Raw genomic sequence first — 21268 nt, 5'->3', positions numbered from 1 at the left:
ACTGCTGTGTCCATCCTGTTACACGTTGTCCATCCTGTTACTGCTGTGTCCACCCTGTTACTGCTGTGTCCATCCTGTTACATGTTGTCCATCCTGTTACTGCTGTGTCCACCCTGTTACTGCTGTGTCCATCCTGTTACTGCTGTGTCCACCCTGTTACTGCTGTGTCCATCCTGTTACTGCTGTGTCCACCCTGTTACTGCTGTGTCCACCCTGTTACATGTTGTCCATCCTGTTACTTCTGTGTCCATCCTGTTACTGCTGTGTCCACCCTGTTACTGCTGTGTCCACCCTGTTACATGTTGTCCACCCTGTTACTGCTGTGTCCACCCTGTTACATGTTGTCCACACTGTTACTGCTGTGTCCATCCTGTTACTGCTGTGTCCATCCTGTTACATATTGTCCACCCTGTTACTGCTGTGTCCACCCTGTTACATGTTGTCCATCCTGTTACTGCTGTGTCCACCGTGTTACTGCTGTGTCCACCCTGTTACTGCTGTGTCCATCCTGTTACATGTTGTCCATCCTGTTACTGCTGTGTCCACCCTGTTACTGCTGTGTCCACCCTGTTACATGTTGTCCACACTGTTACTGCTGTGTCCACCCTGTTACATGTTGTCCATCCTGTTACTGCTGTGTCCACCCTGTTACATGTTGTCCATTCTGTTACTGCTGTGTCCACCCTGTTACTGCTGTGTCCACCCTGTTACTGCTGTGTCCATCCTGTTACTGCTGTGTCCATCCTGTTACTGCTGTGTCCATCCTGTTACACGTTGTCCACCCTGTTACTGCTGTGTCCACCCTGTTACATGTTGTCCATCCTGTTACTGCTGTGTCCACCCTGTTACATGTTGTCCACCCTGTTACTGCTGTGTCCACCCTGTTACTGCTGTGTCCATCCTGTTACTGCTGTGTCCATCCTGTTACACGTTGTCCATCCTGTTACTGCTGTGTCCATCCTGTTACACGTTGTATTTTTTACAAAAATGAACTAAACATTTTATTGACTTTATGGTTATTAACACGGTGAATTAATTGAGAAACTGAAATAAGTTAAAAACAGGACACATGTCCATTGAACTTTCATTTTATTGCAATGAAATGTGTTGAATCTCCAACAAAACCTTGTGATTTCCTTTGATCTGTAAAAGCACAATATTGCCGTGCACATTATTTTTGTGTAACCTGTTGCACAAGTGTTGTTTGTTTTCAGTAAAATAAGATCTGAACATTGAATGTGTTGCTGTCAGTTATTGAATAAATGTCGGTGATCGGCCAGAAAAGTTCAACCGGTGCCCCCCCCTCCCCCCCCCCCCCCACTCCAAAGTCTTCCTTTTGTTTGCCTTCAGCCGTGCAGAGGTGGACTTGCTGGTGCGCTTCGGATCATTGTCCTGCTGCAGGTCCATTTCAGCTTGAGGTGACGAACAAACATTCTCCTTTAGCATTTTCTGGTAGAATTAATGGTTCCATTTATCTTCCGGGTCCGGAGGCAGCCCCCAGCCCCAGCCCCTCGCGCTACCTCCACCAGATTTTACCGTTGGCCAGATGTAATGGGACACGCTCGTCTCCCAAAAGTCTTGGTGATCAAGATGTTTTCTGGTCAAATTGAGACGAGCCTTCGTGTTCTTCTTTCTCAGCAGTGCTTTTCATCTTGGAACGCTGCCATTCTTCTCCGGTCTCGTTCTTATGGTGGAGGCATGAACACTGACCTTCACTGAGGCACGTGAGGCCTGCAGGTTTTTGGATGCTGTCGTGAGGTCTTCCGTGACCTCTTTGATGAGTCGCCGCTGCACTCTTGGGGTAAGTTTGGTCGGCTTGCCACTCCTGGGACGGTTCGCCACTGTTCCATGTCTTCCTCATTTGTGGGTAATGCCTCTCACTGTCTTTAGAAATGGCTTTATAACCTTTTCCAGACTGACAGAAAATGAAATCAGGTGTGAGAAACCAGTTTCATCTCAATGGGAGGGAGGGATCACTTTTTCACACGGGCCATGTCGGGACTTTAACCTTTCATTTGGTAGGTTGCATCGTCATAGTACATAATATTCTGTGGGTCTTGAAAAATAGGGTAGAATGAGCATAAACGGCTGGCATTGATAACACCCTTCATTCAAAAACATGGAAGTGTGACAAACATGCAAAGAAATAAGCCACCAGAAGGGGGCATCACGTTTTCACACCACTGTAACGTTATGCAGAGGCAGCAAGTACAATTTGATAGACTAATTATACTATTTATATTTAAAATGGTTTCTGCTGTCTATGGGGGCTCAACAGAAAACTATTGAGCAGGACTGACCTACTGTCAAAGACGGGGCTTTTTGACACGTTATTGATCCCCTGAGGGGAAATTGTTCTCGTCTTTGAGTCGTCCCTGATGTGCAGTGGCATTAAGTATCTTGCTCAAGGACATGTCAGCACGTTGAGGCTTGAACCACTGACCTTCTCTCCTTTGGACAGTATCCAAGTTCTATATGACCTGGATCACATAGACCTAGATCATATAGTTATCACCCAGAAACCCTTTGGCATGATTGTTTTGTCGCTTTGAGAGGAAGGAAAACATCTTTGGCGTTTCTCTCGATGTGGAAGGAAAAACAAATCTATTTCCTGGATTTGGATAATAATCTGGATCTACACCAAGATTTTTGATGGATTCTGTCCCAGCCCTGCTCCTCTACAAATAGTACTTCATCTTTCAGGAAATCCTTCTGACTATTAAGCAAGCCGTCCAACCAATGGACACGAAGCAAACATGACCTCACTGGCAAACGTAATTGTTACGTTTTGGCAGAGCATCGTTTTATTTTAACTCCTGCAGCCCTTTCCTTTAATAAAGACAAACCCCAATGAGCTGGAATCACCACCCAACCATTATACGCCAACAATCACGTAGGTGCAACCGCAGTGGGAGTCAGTCAATTATAGATGTAGATACACACTCGATCTATATATAGATTCAGACAAAGCCCAGACAGAAAACTGTAGCCAAGGCAGGGACCAGAGGAAGGTCATTTTAAAACCGAGCTCTCTCTCAAACAAAGGTGAGACCAGAAATGAGACACTTCTCTCTTCTCTCTTCACCTTCGTGCATTTCTTCACATGAACACATTTATCCTGAAGCAAAGTGGAAAACAATCATTGGTCTCATAAGTCACCAAGTATTATCATCAATAGGCAAAAGATTCAGGTAGATCCTAATAAATCCTGCCCCCCCACCCCCCAAACAAATCAGTAGCTCCCTTTCTACACTGCACATTCAGATAGAAGAACGTACTTTCATTGCTTTGGGGAATTTCCAAAGTGTGGATAACAAAAGGAACATTTGGGAATGTGTCTGGTGTGATATATTAAATTGTATATTTTATATCAACAGTAGATTGAATTCCTTAAATTAAGGTGTGGCCGATTTCATTTCCCAACACCTCTAAAGCTGATGGGGCCAAGAGCCGAACTTCACGCTGCTAATCTCTCAGAGAGGGAAGCTCACTGCAGCCATTTATTGAGACAGACAATCTGCCCTGTTTCTTGTTATCGGGCCAACTGGCTCGTTCCCTCTGAGCAAAGTATGGCAGCAATATGAAACTCAATGACAATGAACACGAGCCACTTGACTGGGGCAGCACGGTGACGCAGTGGGTAGCGCTGTTGCCTCGCAGCAAGAAGGTCCTTGATTCAGGACCCCCTGGTGCCTTTGGTGGGTTCTCTCCATGTCCACCACCACAAACATGCAGCCCTAGGCGTGAGGAGCGGTTTGTCTTCCTGCGTGGTAAAGTGTCGCCGAGACGACCTCAATCGACTCACCTTCAGCCTCTTACCCCCCCTGTGGGTCACGGGTCGACTGGAGAGAGGCAGAGTGCACCCCGGACGCGTCGCCAGCACATCACTGGGCCACACAAAAGATAAACAACCATCACACCTACGGACAATTTAGGGTGATCGATTAAATGACATGCTTAGAAGAACATATAAACTCACACAACCCGGTAGCGTCCTGCTGTGAGGCGACAGCACTAACCACTGCACCACCGTACCAATGAAACGCAACAGTACATATTTGACCATTTAATTTATGGACATTTTAGGGGAAGCTGAATGTCCCTTGCAGTCTCAGAGAAATCGTCTCTGCTACATCATGACTTCAGCAGCCCAACGATCACAGAGGAAGCCATTTACAGACTGTTTAAGAGGAAGCCATTTACAGACTGTTTAAGAGGAAGCCATTTACAGACTGTTTAAGAGGAAGCCGTTTACAGACTGTTTAAGAGGAAGCCATTTACAGACTGTTTAAGAGGAAGCCATTTACAGACTGTTTAAGAGGAAACCATTTACAGGCTGTTTAAGAGGAAGCCATTTACAGACTGTTTAAGAGGAAGCCATTTACAGACTGTTTAAGAGGAAACCATTTACAGGCTGTTTAAGGGGAAGCCATTTACAGACTGTTTAAGAGGAAACCATTTACAGGCTGTTTAAGAGGAAACCATTTACAGGCTGTTTTAAGAGGAAGCCATTTACAGACTGTTTAAGAGGAAGCCATTTACAGACTGTTTAAGAGGAAACCATTTACAGGCTGTTTTAAGAGGAAGCCATTTACAGACTGTTTAAGAGGAAGCCATTTACAGACTGTTTAAGAGGAAGCCATTTACAGACTGTTTAAGAGGAAGCCATTTACAGACTGTTTAAGAGGAAACCATTTACAGGCTGTTTAAGAGGAAACCATTTACAGGCTGTTTAAGAGGAAGCCATTTACAGACTGTTTAAGAGGAAGCCATTTACAGACTGTTTAAGAGGAAACCATTTACAGGCTGTTTTAAGAGGAAGCCATTTACAGACTGTTTAAGAGGAAGCCATTTACAGACTGTTTAAGAGGAAACCATTTACAGGCTGTTTTAAGAGGAAGCCATTTACAGACTGTTTAAGAGGAAGCCATTTACAGGCTGTTTTAAGAGGAAGCCATTTACAGACTGTTTTAAGAGGAAGCCATTTACAGACTGTTTTAAGAGGAAGCCATTTACAGACTGTTTAAGAGGAAGCCATTTACAGACTGTTTAAGAGGAAGCCATTTACAGACTGTTTAAGAGGAAGCCATTTACAGACTGTTTAAGAGGAAACCATTTACAGACTGTTTAAGAGGAAGCCATTTACAGACTGTTTAAGAGGAAGCCATTTACAGACTGTTTAAGAGGAAACCATTTACAGGCTGTTTAAGAGGAAGCCATTTACAGACTGTTTAAGAGGAAACCATTTACAGGCTGTTTAAGAGGAAGCCATTTACAGACTGTTTAAGAGGAAACCATTTACAGGCTGTTTAAGAGGAAACCATTTACAGGCTGTTTTAAGAGGAAGCCATTTACAGACTGTTTAAGAGGAAGCCATTTACAGACTGTTTAAGAGGAAACCATTTACAGGCTGTTTTAAGAGGAAGCCATTTACAGACTGTTTAAGAGGAAGCCATTTACAGACTGTTTAAGAGGAAGCCATTTACAGACTGTTTAAGAGGAAGCCATTTACAGACTGTTTAAGAGGAAACCATTTACAGGCTGTTTAAGAGGAAACCATTTACAGGCTGTTTTAAGAGGAAGCCATTTACAGACTGTTTAAGAGGAAGCCATTTACAGACTGTTTAAGAGGAAACCATTTACAGGCTGTTTTAAGAGGAAGCCATTTACAGACTGTTTAAGAGGAAGCCATTTACAGACTGTTTAAGAGGAAACCATTTACAGGCTGTTTTAAGAGGAAGCCATTTACAGACTGTTTAAGAGGAAGCCATTTACAGGCTGTTTTAAGAGGAAGCCATTTACAGACTGTTTTAAGAGGAAGCCATTTACAGACTGTTTTAAGAGGAAGCCATTTACAGACTGTTTAAGAGGAAGCCATTTACAGACTGTTTAAGAGGAAGCCATTTACAGACTGTTTAAGAGGAAGCCATTTACAGACTGTTTAAGAGGAAACCATTTACAGGCTGTTTTAAGAGGAAGCCATTTACAGACTGTTTTAAGAGGAAGCCATTTACAGACTGTTTTAAGAGGAAGCCATTTACAGACTGTTTAAGAGGAAGCCATTTACAGATTGTTTAAGAGGTAGCCATTTACAGACTGTTTTAAGAGGAAACCATTTACAGACTGTTTTAACTATTCTCTGGAGCCACTAGAAGGATCTGCCTCACAGGGTAATAAACTCGGGCAAAATCGGCTACGGTTGACGCAGTGTTGGGCAAGTTACTCAAGATCAGTAATATATTACTAGTTACTTGCTTGAAAAAGTAATTACTTTCTTTACTTATTACTCCCTGCCAAAAGTAATTAGTTACTTATTACTTTAAGTTACTTTTTTCTTCTCACCCTCAATCATTGCATCCTTTCTCCCCTAAAGACTTTAGCATGTTCAACATTAGCAGATGTTTCTTCTCCTCTTTTCTACAGCCGACATTGTAACTTCTCATTGTTGGTTTAACAGCCCACCATGAGTCTTAGGTTCTGTCCAAGGTGTCTGCCTGTTAAAGGGAAGTTTTTCCTTGTCTCCGTCTCCAAAGTTCTTGCGCTTGTGGGTCAAGTTGGGTTCTGTCTCTCCCTGCTAATCCTGTAAAGCCTTGAGACGACTTCCTGTTCTGATCTGGTGCTATATAAATAAAACTGAACTGAACTGAATTGAATTGAATTAGGGGCCCCACATACGGGACAGTATATCCGTGGACCCTCGATTCCAGTGACAAAAGACTCCCCAAAGAGAAGAAGCTGGAGGAACCCTCGGGGAGGAACCCTCTACCCCTGCAGGACAGAGCAGCCGGATCACATTAGTTACGGGTTCAGCATGAAGGATGTTGATCCAGGAGAACAACATGCGACTCCAGATTCCCCCAGCAACACTAGAACCACAAGACACCAGTAAGGAACCCCGGGGACCCCGGGGACCTGTGGACTGCCCACTTTGAAACCCACTCATAAAATCTGTTTTTTAAACACCAAACTGTTAACTGTGAATTTCCGTTTCCACAAAGACGTCAAAAACAGGAAATGACTGGGGAGCAACACGCCGGTCGTCGTAGCGTAAGAATACGCATCCCTTTGTGACCCAGTGTGAACAGCCTCAGGGGGGAAATGGTGTTTGATGTTAGGGATACTCGGTGGGAAGACAGACGTCCCCACCGGACGGTCAATCGGGTCAGTCGATGTTCAACCGAGATATTGAGGAACACATTTTGAAGCTCTATTGACCGCTCTAATATCTGGGAAGCCTCGGGGAGAACCGGACCTCAATAACAAGCAGCTCTGGGGGCTGCATGGCTGCGTGGCTGTGTGGGGGCTGCATGGGGCTGCATGGGGGCTGCATTGGGGCTGCATGGGGGCTGCGTGGGGGCTGCATTGGGGCTGCATGGGGGCTGCGTGGGGGCTGCGTGGGGGCTGCGTGGGGGCTGCATTGGGGCTGCGTGGGGGCTGCGTGGGGGCTGTGTGGGGGCTGCATTGGGGCTGCGTGGGGGCTGCATTGGGGCTGCATGGGGGCTGCGTGGGGGCTGCGTGGGGGCTGTGTGGGGGCTGCATTGGGGCTGCATGGGGGCTGCGTGGGGGCTGCGTGGGGGCTGCATTGGGGCTGCGTGGGGGCTGCATTGGGGCTGCATGGGGGCTGCGTGGGGGCTGCGTGGGGGCTGCTGCGTGGCTGCACAGCTGAATGCATCATGTTTCATTGAGGAAGGATCCTTCCTCAGTCTGGTGTCCGATGGACAAAAACAGGAACTGAGAAGCAAACAAAGCGACTCGGGTTCAGTCCAACACCGCGTCCGTCCACATCTCTAGTTGAGTCCAGTTATCAGAACCGAAATGGCAGGTTGTTATGGCAACGGGCATTAGAATGAATAACATCAGGAAACAACTGGCGGGGATGACAGGAACAGCTCAAGGGCTTCAGGTGTGGGGGGGGGGGGTCCCATGTCCCAGTGGGAGTTTGGACTCTGCAGCAGCCACTGCGTTTAACTGGTGTCACGTTACAGAGGAATAAATAAAACATAAAGAAGACTCGAAGTTTTAATGAGCCGGAGGGCGCGGCGATAGATAGGAGCAACAATGACGTCACAATGACGTCATGACCTGGATCAGACTGGAATACTGAAACCCCACTCGGACTCGTAATCCTGTTAACCCTATAAAAGACCCGAAATACGGCTAAATTAGACAATTCTACCGGCAATGACGTCACATTACGCAACATTCATATCTCACAGGAAGGGGCGCATCAGGTTCGGGCCCCTTCAGGGCTTCACCTCTGACGTCACGTGTCGGTCCAGCCAGCCTGGCGCGTTCAGCATGAAACGCGCACGCATTCCGTTACTTTCCGTTACTTTCCGTTACTTTCCGTTTACAATCATCAGGTAGAAAAAGGCGCAGCAAATGTCTCCGTGTCACTTCATGTCTCAAACAAACACACACAAGCTGTTCGTCGTTATGATGCATTTACAAACGCGTCATCCCGTGCGTGATGGTGACGTGCGCGCGGGGCGCGTTATTATCGCGCTCAGCGGCTCACCTGCGGGTCCGAGCAGCGCGTCCAGCCTGGGCAGGGAGGAGGACTTGTTCTCGGCCAGCCGCATCCGGACCTGCTCGCGGACCCTCCGGGCTTTGGCCGCCGCGTCCGGAGACGGGCCGTCCGAGGGGACGGCGTAGGCGGTGCGGGAGGTGTTGGGCTGCAGGGCGGACAGAAAGCAGCCCTCCGCCACCGCGACGCTCATCCTCACTGTTGGGGGGGGGGGGGGTTAGGGTTCCCCTGAACGCAGCACCGGGCGAGGCGCGTCCACTGACGGTCCGGCTCCGTGTCCGTCAACAGGCTGTCTGACTCGGGGGGAGGCGGGACCTGCAGACTCAGCAGATCCGACGAGTCCTCCTCATTCATCACCTGATCAGAGGCTGATGACGTCACGATTAAAGGTTAATGGGTGGGATGACTTTAGTGACTCCCAGTGGTAAGATCAGAGAACGCTCTGCAGCAGACACGCCCCCCAGACGACGTCCATAAAGACAAAAGATGAAGAGACAATCCTTAGAACTTAGAATCCGAATGACATCACAGACCTAAACCAGGACGTGTCGCCTTCGTATTGTGACTAGAACGAGATCCAAGTCCTTCACCTCTCTGCTCTGTTTTAACGGTTGAAAGTTCAGGACTGGAACAAAGACACGCAAAGACTTTAGTGGCATGAAATAATTCATTTACTGGGGATCTGAACACAAGTAGGAGAAAGGAATACAAAGAATGATGCGGGGCAAGAACAATCCAGAAGGGAAACACCTGAGAGGAGTCGGCACAGAGCCTGGAGCTGGGCAATGGGGGAACCCAAAGGGTTACAGCCCCCCAGTGGGGCAAAGGGTTACCGCCCTCCAGTGGGGCACCGGGGGAACCCAAAGGGTTACAGCCCCCCAGTGGGGCACCAGGGGAACCCAAAGGGTTACCGCCCCCCAGTGGGGCACCGGGGGAACCCAAAGGATCAGACCCAGAGTCATGGCCCCGGGCGTACAGCCCCCCAGTGGGGCACCGAGGGATCCTGAAAAGCCTGGGGGGAAACGAGACAGCCAGGCATGGGCCTGGTGGGAATGGTAACAGACAGACCCCTCTGCAGCCCAGCTCGGAGGATGACCATGAGAAAGGTGAGGTTAGTGCGAGATCAGCAGATCCCCTGTCTAGTGGAGACCTGGAGCAGGAGAGCAGGAGGCAACAGGTCCATCCTCGACTGGAGAGCAGGAGACAACAGGTCCATCCTAGACTGGAGAGCAGGACGCAACAGGTCCATCCTCGACTGGAGAGCAGGAGACAACAGGTCCATCCTGGACTGGAGAGCAGGACGCAACAGGTCCATCCTAGACTGGAGAGCAGGACGCAACAGGTCCATCCTCGACTGGAGAGCAGGAGGCAACAGGTCCATCCTAGACTGGAGAGCAGGAAGCAACAGGTCCATCCTCGACTGGAGAGCAGGAAGCAACAGGTCCATCCTAGACTAGAGAGCAGGAGCCAACAGGTCCACCCTAGACTGGAGAGCAGGAAGCAACAGGTCCATCCTCGACTGGAGAGCAGGAAGCAACAGGTCCATCCTCGACTGGAGAGCAGGAGGCAACAGGCCCATCCTAGACTAGAGAGCAGGAGCCAACAGGTCCACCCTAGACTGGAGAGCAGGAAGCAACAGGTCCATCCTAGACTAGAGAGCAGGAGGCAACAGGTCCATCTTAGACTGGAGAGCAGGAGGCAACAGATCCATCCTAGACTGGAGAGCAGGAGGCAACAGATCCATCCTAGACTAGAGAGCAGGAAGCAACAGGTCCATCCTAGACTGGAGAGCAGAAAGCAACAGGTCCATACTAGACTAGAGAGCAGGAAGCAACAGGTCCATCCTAGACTAGAGAGCAGGAAGCAACATGTCCATCCTAGACTAGAGAGCAGGAAGCAACAGGTCCATCCTAGACTGGAGAGCAGGAGGCAACAGGTCCATCCTAGACTGGAGAGCAGGGGGCAACAGATCCATCCTAGACTAGAGAGCAGGAAGCAACAGGTCCATCCTAGACTGGAGAGCAGGAGGCAACAGGTCCATCCTAGACTGGAGAGCAGGAGGCAACAGGTCCATCTAAGACTAGAGAGCAGGAAGCAACAGGTCCATCCTAGACTAGAGAGCAGGAAGCAACAGGTCCATCCTAGAGTAGAGAGCAGGAGGCACAGGTCCATCCTCGGCTGGAGAGCAGGAGGCAACAGGTCCATCCTAGACTGGAGAGCAGGAGGCAACAGGTCCATCCTTGACTGGAGAGCAGGAGGCAACAGGTCCATCCTAGACTGGAGAGCAGGAGGCAACAGGTCCATCCTAGAGTAGAGAGCAGGAGGCAACAGGTCCATCCTCGACTGGAGAGCGGGAGGCAACAGGTCCATCCTCGACTGGAGAGCAGGAGGCAACAGGTCCATCCTAGAGTAGAGAGCAGGAGGCAACAGGTCCATCCTGGACTGGAGAGCAGGAGGCAACAGGTCCATCCTAGACTGGAGAGCAGGAAGCAACAGGTCCATCCTCGACTGGAGAGCAGGAGGCAACAGGTCCATCCTAAACTGGAGAGCAGGAGGCAACAGGTCCATCCTAGACTGTAGAGCAGGAGGCAACGGGTCCATCCTCGACTGGAGAGCAGGAGCCAACAGGTCCACCCTAGACTGGAGAGCAGGAGCCAACAGGTCCATCCTAGACTAGCGAGCAGGAAGCAACAGGTCCATCCTAGACTAGAGAGCAGGAGGCAACAGGTCCATCCTAGACTAGAGAGTAGGAGGTAACAGGTCCATCCTAGACTAGAGAGTAGGAGGCAACAGGTCCATCCTAGACTGGAGAGCAGGAGCCAACAGGTCCATCCTAGACTAGAGAGCAGGAGCCAACAGGTCCATCCTAGACTAGAGAGCAGGAGGCAACAGGTCCATCCTAGACTAGAGAGCAGGAGCCAACAGGTCCACCCTAGACTGGAGAGCAGGAAGCAACAGGTCCACCTGAGACTGGAGAGCAGGAGGCAACAGGTCCATCCTAGACTGGAGAGCAGGAGGCAACAGATCCATCCTAGACTAGAGAGCAGGAAGCAACAGGTCCATCCTAGACTGGAGAGCAGAAAGCAACAGGTCCATACTAGACTAGAGAGCAGGAAGCAACAGGTCCATCCTAGACTAGAGAGCAGGAAGCAACAGGTCCATCCAAGACTAGAGAGCAGGAAGCAACAGGTCCATCCTAGACTGGAGAGCAGGAGGCAACAGGTCCATCCTAGACTAGAGAGCAGGAGCCAACAGGTCCACCCTAGACTGGAGAGCAGGAGGCAACAGGTCCATCCTCGACTGGAGAGCAGGAGGCAACAGGTCCATCCTAGACTGGAGAGCAGGAAGCAACAGGTCCATCCTCGACTGGAGAGCAGGAAGCAACAGGTCCATCCTCGACTGGAGAGCAGGAGGCAACAGGTCCATCCTAAACTGGAGAACAGGAGGCAACAGGTCCATCCTAGACTGGAGAGCAGGAGGCAACAGGTCCATCCTTGACTGGAGAGCAGGAGGCAACAGGTCCATCCTAGACTGGAGAGCAGGAGGCAACAGGTCCATCCTAGAGTAGAGAGCAGGAGGCAAGAGGTCCATCCTCAACTGGAGAGCAGGAGGCAACAGGTCCATCCTTGACTGGAGAGCAGGAGGCAACAGGTCCATCGAAGACTGGAGAGCAGGAAGCAACAGGTCCACCCTAGACTAGAGAGCAGGAAGCAACAGGTCCATCCTAGAGTAGAGAGCAGGAGGCAACAGGTCCATCCTCGAATGGAGAGCGGGAGGCAACAGGTCCATCCTCGACTGGAGAGCAGGAGGCAACAGGTCCATCCTAGAGTAGAGAGCAGGAGGCAACAGGTCCATCCTGGACTGGAGAGCAGGAGACAACAGGTCCATCCTAGACTGGAGAGCAGGACGCAACAGGTCCATCCTCGACTGGAGAGCAGGAGACAACAGGTCCATCCTGGACTGGAGAGCAGGACGCAACAGGTCCATCCTAGACTGGAGAGCAGGACGCAACAGGTCCATCCTCGACTGGAGAGCAGGAGGCAACAGGTCCATCCTAGACTGGAGAGCAGGAAGCAACAGGTCCATCCTCGACTGGAGAGCAGGAAGCAACAGGTCCATCCTAGACTAGAGAGCAGGAGCCAACAGGTCCACCCTAGACTGGAGAGCAGGAAGCAACAGGTCCATCCTCGACTGGAGAGCAGGAAGCAACAGGTCCATCCTCGACTGGAGAGCAGGAGGCAACAGGCCCATCCTAGACTAGAGAGCAGGAGCCAACAGGTCCACCCTAGACTGGAGAGCAGGAAGCAACAGGTCCATCCTAGACTAGAGAGCAGGAGGCAACAGGTCCATCTTAGACTGGAGAGCAGGAGGCAACAGATCCATCCTAGACTGGAGAGCAGGAGGCAACAGATCCATCCTAGACTAGAGAGCAGGAAGCAACAGGTCCATCCTAGACTGGAGAGCAGAAAGCAACAGGTCCATACTAGACTAGAGAGCAGGAAGCAACAGGTCCATCCTAGACTAGAGAGCAGGAAGCAACATGTCCATCCTAGACTAGAGAGCAGGAAGCAACAGGTCCATCCTAGACTGGAGAGCAGGAGGCAACAGGTCCATCCTAGACTGGAGAGCAGGGGGCAACAGATCCATCCTAGACTAGAGAGCAGGAAGCAACAGGTCCATCCTAGACTGGAGAGCAGGAGGCAACAGGTCCATCCTAGACTGGAGAGCAGGAGGCAACAGGTCCATCTAAGACTAGAGAGCAGGAAGCAACAGGTCCATCCTAGACTAGAGAGCAGGAAGCAACAGGTCCATCCTAGAGTAGAGAGCAGGAGGCACAGGTCCATCCTCGGCTGGAGAGCAGGAGGCAACAGGTCCATCCTAGACTGGAGAGCAGGAGGCAACAGGTCCATCCTTGACTGGAGAGCAGGAGGCAACAGGTCCATCCTAGACTGGAGAGCAGGAGGCAACAGGTCCATCCTAGAGTAGAGAGCAGGAGGCAACAGGTCCATCCTCGACTGGAGAGCGGGAGGCAACAGGTCCATCCTCGACTGGAGAGCAGGAGGCAACAGGTCCATCCTAGAGTAGAGAGCAGGAGGCAACAGGTCCATCCTGGACTGGAGAGCAGGAGGCAACAGGTCCATCCTAGACTGGAGAGCAGGAAGCAACAGGTCCATCCTCGACTGGAGAGCAGGAGGCAACAGGTCCATCCTAAACTGGAGAGCAGGAGGCAACAGGTCCATCCTAGACTGTAGAGCAGGAGGCAACGGGTCCATCCTCGACTGGAGAGCAGGAGCCAACAGGTCCACCCTAGACTGGAGAGCAGGAGCCAACAGGTCCATCCTAGACTAGCGAGCAGGAAGCAACAGGTCCATCCTAGACTAGAGAGCAGGAGGCAACAGGTCCATCCTAGACTAGAGAGTAGGAGGTAACAGGTCCATCCTAGACTAGAGAGTAGGAGGCAACAGGTCCATCCTAGACTGGAGAGCAGGAGCCAACAGGTCCATCCTAGACTAGAGAGCAGGAGCCAACAGGTCCATCCTAGACTAGAGAGCAGGAGGCAACAGGTCCATCCTAGACTAGAGAGCAGGAGCCAACAGGTCCACCCTAGACTGGAGAGCAGGAAGCAACAGGTCCACCTGAGACTGGAGAGCAGGAGGCAACAGGTCCATCCTAGACTGGAGAGCAGGAGGCAACAGATCCATCCTAGACTAGAGAGCAGGAAGCAACAGGTCCATCCTAGACTGGAGAGCAGAAAGCAACAGGTCCATACTAGACTAGAGAGCAGGAAGCAACAGGTCCATCCTAGACTAGAGAGCAGGAAGCAACAGGTCCATCCAAGACTAGAGAGCAGGAAGCAACAGGTCCATCCTAGACTGGAGAGCAGGAGGCAACAGGTCCATCCTAGACTAGAGAGCAGGAGCCAACAGGTCCACCCTAGACTGGAGAGCAGGAGGCAACAGGTCCATCCTCGACTGGAGAGCAGGAGGCAACAGGTCCATCCTAGACTGGAGAGCAGGAAGCAACAGGTCCATCCTCGACTGGAGAGCAGGAAGCAACAGGTCCATCCTCGACTGGAGAGCAGGAGGCAACAGGTCCATCCTAAACTGGAGAACAGGAGGCAACAGGTCCATCCTAGACTGGAGAGCAGGAGGCAACAGGTCCATCCTTGACTGGAGAGCAGGAGGCAACAGGTCCATCCTAGACTGGAGAGCAGGAGGCAACAGGTCCATCCTAGAGTAGAGAGCAGGAGGCAAGAGGTCCATCCTCAACTGGAGAGCAGGAGGCAACAGGTCCATCCTTGACTGGAGAGCAGGAGGCAACAGGTCCATCGAAGACTGGAGAGCAGGAAGCAACAGGTCCACCCTAGACTAGAGAGCAGGAAGCAACAGGTCCATCCTAGAGTAGAGAGCAGGAGGCAACAGGTCCATCCTCGAATGGAGAGCGGGAGGCAACAGGTCCATCCTCGACTGGAGAGCAGGAGGCAACAGGTCCATCCTAGAGTAGAGAGCAGGAGGCAACAGGTCCATCCTGGACTGGAGAGCAGGAGGCAACAGGTCCATCCTAGACTGGAGAGCAGGAAGCAACAGGTCCATCCTCGACTGGAGAGCAGGAGGCAACAGGTCCATCCTAAACTGGAGAACAGGAGGCAACAGGTCCATCCTAGACTGGAGAGCAGGAGGCAACAGGTCCATCCTAGACTGTAGAGCAGGAGGCAACAGGTCCATCCTCGACTGGAGAGCAGGAGGCAACAGGTCCATCCTAGACTAGAGAGCAGGAGCCAACAGGTCCACCATAGACTGGAGAGCAGGAGGCAACAGGTCCATCCTAGACTGGAGAGCAGGAGCCAACAGGTTCACCATAGACTGGAGAGCAGGAGGCAACAGGTCCATCCTAGACTGGAGAGCAGGAGGCAACAGGTCCATCCTAGACTGGAGAGCAGGAGGCAACAGGTCCATCCTAGACTGGAGAGCATGAGCCAACAGGTCCACCATAGACTGGAGAGCAGGAGGCAACAGGTCCATCCTAGACTGGAGAGCAGGAGCCAACAGGTCCACCATAGACTGGAGAGCAGGAGGCAACAGGTCCATCCTAGACTGGAGAGCAGGAGGCAACAGGTCCATCCTAGACTGTAAAGCAGGAGGCAACAGGTCCATCCTCGACTGGAGAGCAGGAGCCAACAGGTCCATCCTAGACTAGAGAACAGGAGGCAACAGGTCCATCCTCGACTGGAGAGCAGGAGGCAACAGGTCCATCCTAGACTAGAGAGCAGGAGGCAACAGGTCCATCCTAGACTAGAGAGCAGGAAGCAACAGGTCCATCCTAGACTGGAGAGCAGGAGCCAACAGGTCCACCATAGACTGGAGAGCAGGAGGCAACAGGTCCATCCTAGACTGGAGAGCAGGAGGCAACAGGTCCATCCTAGACTGTAGAGCAGGAGGCAACAGGTCCATCCTCGACTGGAGAGCAGGAGGCAACAGGTCCATCCTAGACTAGAGAGCAGGAGCCAACAGGTCCACCATAGACTGGAGAGCAGGAGGCAACAGGTCCATCCTAGACTGGAGAGCAGGAGCCAACAGGTCCACCATAGACTGGAGAGCAGGAGGCAACAGGTCCATCCTAGACTAGAGAGCAGGAGGCAACAGGTCCATCCTAGACTGTAGAGCAGGAGCCAACAGGTCCATCCTCGACTGGAGAGCAGGAGCCAACAGGTCCATCCTCGACTAGAGAGCAGGAGGCAACAGGTCCATCCTAGACTAGAGAGCAGGAGGCAACAGGTCCATCCTAGACTGAAGAGCAGGAGGCAACAGGTCCATCCTAGACTGAAGAGCAGGAGCCAACAGGTCCACCCTAGACTGGAGAGCAGGAGGCAACAGGTCCATCCTAGACTAGAGAGCAGGAGGCAACAGGTCCATCCTAGACTAGAGAGCAGGAGGCAACAGGTCCATCCTAGACTAGAGAGCAGGAGGCAACAGGTCCATCCTAGACTGGAGAGAAGGAGGCAACAGGTCCATCCTAGACTAGAGAGCAGGAGGCAACAGGTCCATCCTAGACTAGAGAGCAGGAAGCAGCCAGGGGTTGGGGGGGGGTCTGCTTTGTGGACAACAGGATTTCATCTCTGGTTCTTACGGATGATGTTGTCCTGTCAGCTTCTTGGATCAACACCTCCTAATCAGAAGACAGGGTTTTCGACCGGGAAAAGGTGGTCTTCCCCGGGTGCCCCCTCCGAGTCACACCTCGGGGAAGACCCAGGACACGCTGGAGAGATCAGCGGGATGTATTAATGGATGGATGGATGCGACGCTGAAAACAAGTATGAAATGACTCCACACAGCATCATCAGAACGTCGTGCTACTGGCTGGATATTGGCCACGCCCCTTTCTTGACCATTTAGTGGACACGAATCCCACCTGAGGCGGGTGCGTCTCGGTGGGATCGACACAAAATGCTGCATTACTGTTCTGCTGTATTTGGTGTCCTATGAAAGTTCAGCCGACGTTAATTCTTACGAGCTCCTTTAATTCTGTCGGATTCCTCGAGTCAAATGTCTAAAACTCGGCTCCTTCATCAGTCAGCGCAGATATCGTGCCACTTGCTTGTATGTTATGCAAGATGTTGAAGTATTTCTCCTCATCCAAGCCTAAGCGAGGAGGGAGGGGGGGAGGGAGGCATTGTGATGGAGGGAGGGGTTAGGAGGGAGGCATTGTGATGGAGGGAGGGGTTAGGGTCAGCCTGTAAAGAGAAAAACAACAACAAGCTGACATCATTGCAGAAACACGCCCAAACATTTCTGAGACGAAACACAGAGCCGAAGCTCAGGAGAAGTCGAGACGGGGTTCGGGTCGGCCTGTAAGACCAGCAGACCCCAGACCAGCAGACCCCAGACCAGCAGACCCCAGACCAGCAGACTCCAGACCAGCAGACCCCAGACCAGCAGACTCCAGACCGGCAGACCCCAGACCAGCAGACCCCAGACCGGCAAACTCCAGACCGGCAGACTCCAGACCGGCAGACCCCAGACCGGCAGACCCCAGACCAGCAGACCCCAGACCGGCAAACTCCAGACCGGCAGACTCCAGACCGGCAGACCCCAGACCGGCAGACCCCAGACCGGCAGACCCCAGACCGGCAGACTCCAGACCGGCAGACCCCAGACCAGCAGACTCCAGACCAGCAGACCCCAGACCAGCAGACCCCAGACCAGCAGACCCCAGACCAGCAGACCCCAGACCAGCAGACTCCAGACCAGCAGACCCCAGACCGGCAGACTCCAGACCGGCAGACTCCAGACCGGCAGACCCCAGACCAGCAGACTCCAGACCAGCAGACCCCAGACCAGCAGACCCCAGACCAGCAGACCCCAGACCAGCAGACTCCAGACCAGCAGACCCCAGACCGGCAGACTCCAGACCGGCAGACCCCAGACCAGCAGACCCCAGACCGGCAAACTCCAGACCGGCAGACCCCAGACCGGCAGACTCCAGACCGGCAGACCCCAGACCGGCAGACCCCAGACCGGCAGACCCCAGACCGGCAGACCCCAGACCGGCAGACCCCAGACCGGCAGACCCCAGACCTGCAGGAATCACAACTTTGCTCAATAAGCACGGTTTTCCTGATTCGTCGGAACTTCATGGTCCAGGAATGTGGAAGCTTCACACCCTGAGGCGAGGACGGCAAATGTTCTGGGGAACTCTGGGAAACGGAGTCTGCATCTGAGTCTGCATCTGAGAATCCTCCAGCCAGTCCCTTCACACAAACCCACAAACCCACCCATGTCTCACGGTGGCCTTTATAGTAACCACACACACACACACACACACACACGCACACACTGGTCATGATCTCATCTAAACAGGAATGATGTGGTGTGAATTATGTTTTGTTCTTTTTTTAACAGAAAGATTAAAGTTGCCTTTTCATATTGTTACCCTCGCCGAAGCGGAAGCGAGGGTATTGCAATTGGGTGCGTTTGTCTGTCTGTCTGTCTGTCTGTTTGTTTGTCTGTTTGTCTGTCTGTCTGTTCGTCTGTTTGTTTGCTTGTTTGTCTGTCCGAGCGCATAACTCAAAAACTAGTAACCCAATCGACTTGAGATTTTTACACAAGCAAGGTTCTATCCGTGGCTCGGTCCTCCCCGAGAATGGTGTTGATCCGGATCTGGATCCAGATTCTAGAATTATTTTTACATCTGGAATTGTGCCTGTGCTGTAAACTGCCACTTTAAGAGGGAGGGACACGAATGGCATGATGGGAAAAAGAGTCCAGAAGGAGTCTTGTAGTACGTTCCGGAGCAGCAAGCTAGAGCAGGTTTGGCCCCTCTGATCCGGAAGCCCTGTTTACTGTCTCACAAGATCCAATAGTCTTTTGGAGGCGGGGTCTGCAGTCTCTGATTGTCTTTCTAGTTGTTACCTGCAGCCCGTTTGACTGTCCGTCTGTCTGTCTTTTATCAGATTCAAGTTTGATTCAGTTTGGCAGGAAGAGGAACCCTTTGAATTCTGGAATGGATCAAACCCTAACCCTAACCCCCCCCCCTTATTTTGCATTTAAAACTAAGGCTTTAATTTTTATGGCGGCGGTCCGTAAGGCGAGAAGTGTGCAGTGTGACCTGGTGGTTGGAGAGGTGCTGGTTTGCCTCCTGAGCGCTGCTGTGGTGCCCTTGAGCAAGGCACCGACCCCAGAAGTTGCTCCCTGGGTGCTGCTATGTGGCTTGACCTCTACTTGACCATCTCCCCACTAACATTGATCTGCCTGTGGGGTAAACCATGCAGGACGCCACGTTGTCCCACAGGGACGCTTCAGTAAGGAGAGGATAGAGGATGATGATGAAGCAATCTACGTCCAGCTGGAAGAACAATCTAGAAACAGAGGTGGGGGGTCTACCCCCAACACTTGTGGATACAGTCTCTGTGCAACTCTAACAAAGGTCAACTAGAAAGACAATCAGAGATTGCAGACCCCGCCTCCAATAGACTATTGGATCTTGTGAGACAGTAAACAGGGCTTCCGGATCAGAGGGGCCAAACCTGCTCGAGCTTGCTGCTCCGGAACGTACTACAAGACTCCTTCTGGACTCTTTTTCCCATCATGCCATTCGTGTCCCTCCCTCTTAAAGTGGCAGTTTACAGCACAGGCACAATTCCAGATGTAAAAATAATTCTAGAATCTGGATCCAGATCCGGAACAACGCCATTCTCGGGGAGGACCGAGTCACGGACAGAACCTTGCTTGTGTAAAAATTTCAAGTCGATTGGGTTCCTAGTTTTTGAGTTATACGCTCGGACAGACAAGCAAACAGACAAACAGACAGACAAACATACAAACAGACAAACAGACAAACGGACCCAATTGCAATACCCTCGCCTCCCCTTCGGCGAGGGTAACTAGTAGTCAATGAGAACTGAATCTGAAGAAGCCTCAAAGCATCAGAATCAGAAATATTTTCAGTGGGTAGCGCAGTGGGTAGCGCTGTTGCCTCACAGCAAGACAGTCACAGGTTGGACTCCGACTTGGGGGCTTTCTGTGAGGAGTTTGCTTGTCCTCCCCGTGCCACTAAATTGCCCGTAGATGTGTGTGTGTGTGCGTGAATGACTCCCTGTGTGTGTGGCCCTGTGATGAGCTGCCGGCTTGTCCAGGGTGCACCTCTCCTCTCGCCCGGCTCCAGCACGACCCGCGACCCGATAACGGACGAAACGGTTCAGAAGATGAACGAATGTTTACAGTGGGAAATTGAGCAAACATATTTTCAGTATTCATATGTATGATCGGTGGAATGTTCATATTGATCTGCCATCTGTGAAGAGAATGTGGGAATCCTGAAGGGACATTAAACAGATGCTAATCGAATTAGCTACGAGCTGCTCTCTGGTGACTCAATTGAAAACAGAAACAGGCTAAGGTGCATGAGAAGAAAGAATGAGGCTGACAACGTTCAGAAAGTCTTTATCTGTAATATAAAGGTTACGGATTTGTGAGATATATTGTCCATCAGAGGACATGCTAACTGGATGGGTTTCAGGAGGATACTGTCCATCAGAGGACATGCTAACTGGCTGGGTCTCAGGAGGATACTGTCCATCAGAGGACATGCTAACTGGCTGGGTCTCAGGAGGATACTGTCCATCAGAGGACATGCTAACTGGCTGGGTCTCAGGAGGATACTGTCCATCAGAGGACATGCTAACTGGCTGGGTCTCAGGAGGATACTGTCCATCAGAGGACATGCTAACTGGATGGGTCTCAGGAGGATACTGTCCATCAGAGGACATGCTAACTGGATGGGTCTCAGGAGGATACTGTCCATCAGAGGACATGCTAACTGGATGGGTCTCAGGAGGATACTGTCCATCAGAGGACATGCTAACTGGATGGGTCTCAGGAGGATACTGTCCATCAGTTGCAGATCGTGCATGACTTAGTGTGACTTTTCACATTATTGTATGCATAATAAATATTGCAGCCAACCTAAAAGTCCGAATGAAAGGAGGACGTGAGTGCATGTGGTCAGATGGAAAATGGTCTTACTTACTTTGTGTTGACTCGCCGAGTTGTGTGACAGTTTAGTGTGAATGCGATTGCTACTTTAACGGTCCCATATGCTAACCTTTGTCCACTTGAATGAAATATCTGTGCTAGGCTTCGGTAAAAACAGCAAACAGATGCTGCAGGACAGCGTCCCTCATTTCTGTCTCAGACAGATGCTGCAGGACAGCGTCCCTCATTTCTGTCTCAAACAGATGCTGCA

At 51.3% G+C, this 21268-nt stretch overlaps 1 protein-coding gene across 1 annotated transcript in view; it reads right to left on the bottom strand.

Annotated features, from left to right (window-relative positions):
• LOC137899304 (plakophilin-3-like) overlaps window positions 1-8720 on the bottom strand; it is a 38796-nt gene extending 30076 nt beyond the window's left edge. Inside the window, exon 1 of the mRNA XM_068743365.1 lies at window positions 8519-8720. Coding sequence (XP_068599466.1) covers window positions 8519-8720 — 202 coding nt within the window. The remainder of the gene's footprint in view (window positions 1-8518) is intronic.
• Window positions 8721-21268: the final 12548 nt, after the last annotated feature.

This window comes from Brachionichthys hirsutus, chromosome 1 (genome assembly GCF_040956055.1).
Source record: "Brachionichthys hirsutus isolate HB-005 chromosome 1, CSIRO-AGI_Bhir_v1, whole genome shotgun sequence".
Classification (NCBI taxonomy): domain Eukaryota; kingdom Metazoa; phylum Chordata; class Actinopteri; order Lophiiformes; family Brachionichthyidae; genus Brachionichthys; species Brachionichthys hirsutus.
This window is presented reverse-complemented; position numbering and strand designations above follow the sequence as displayed.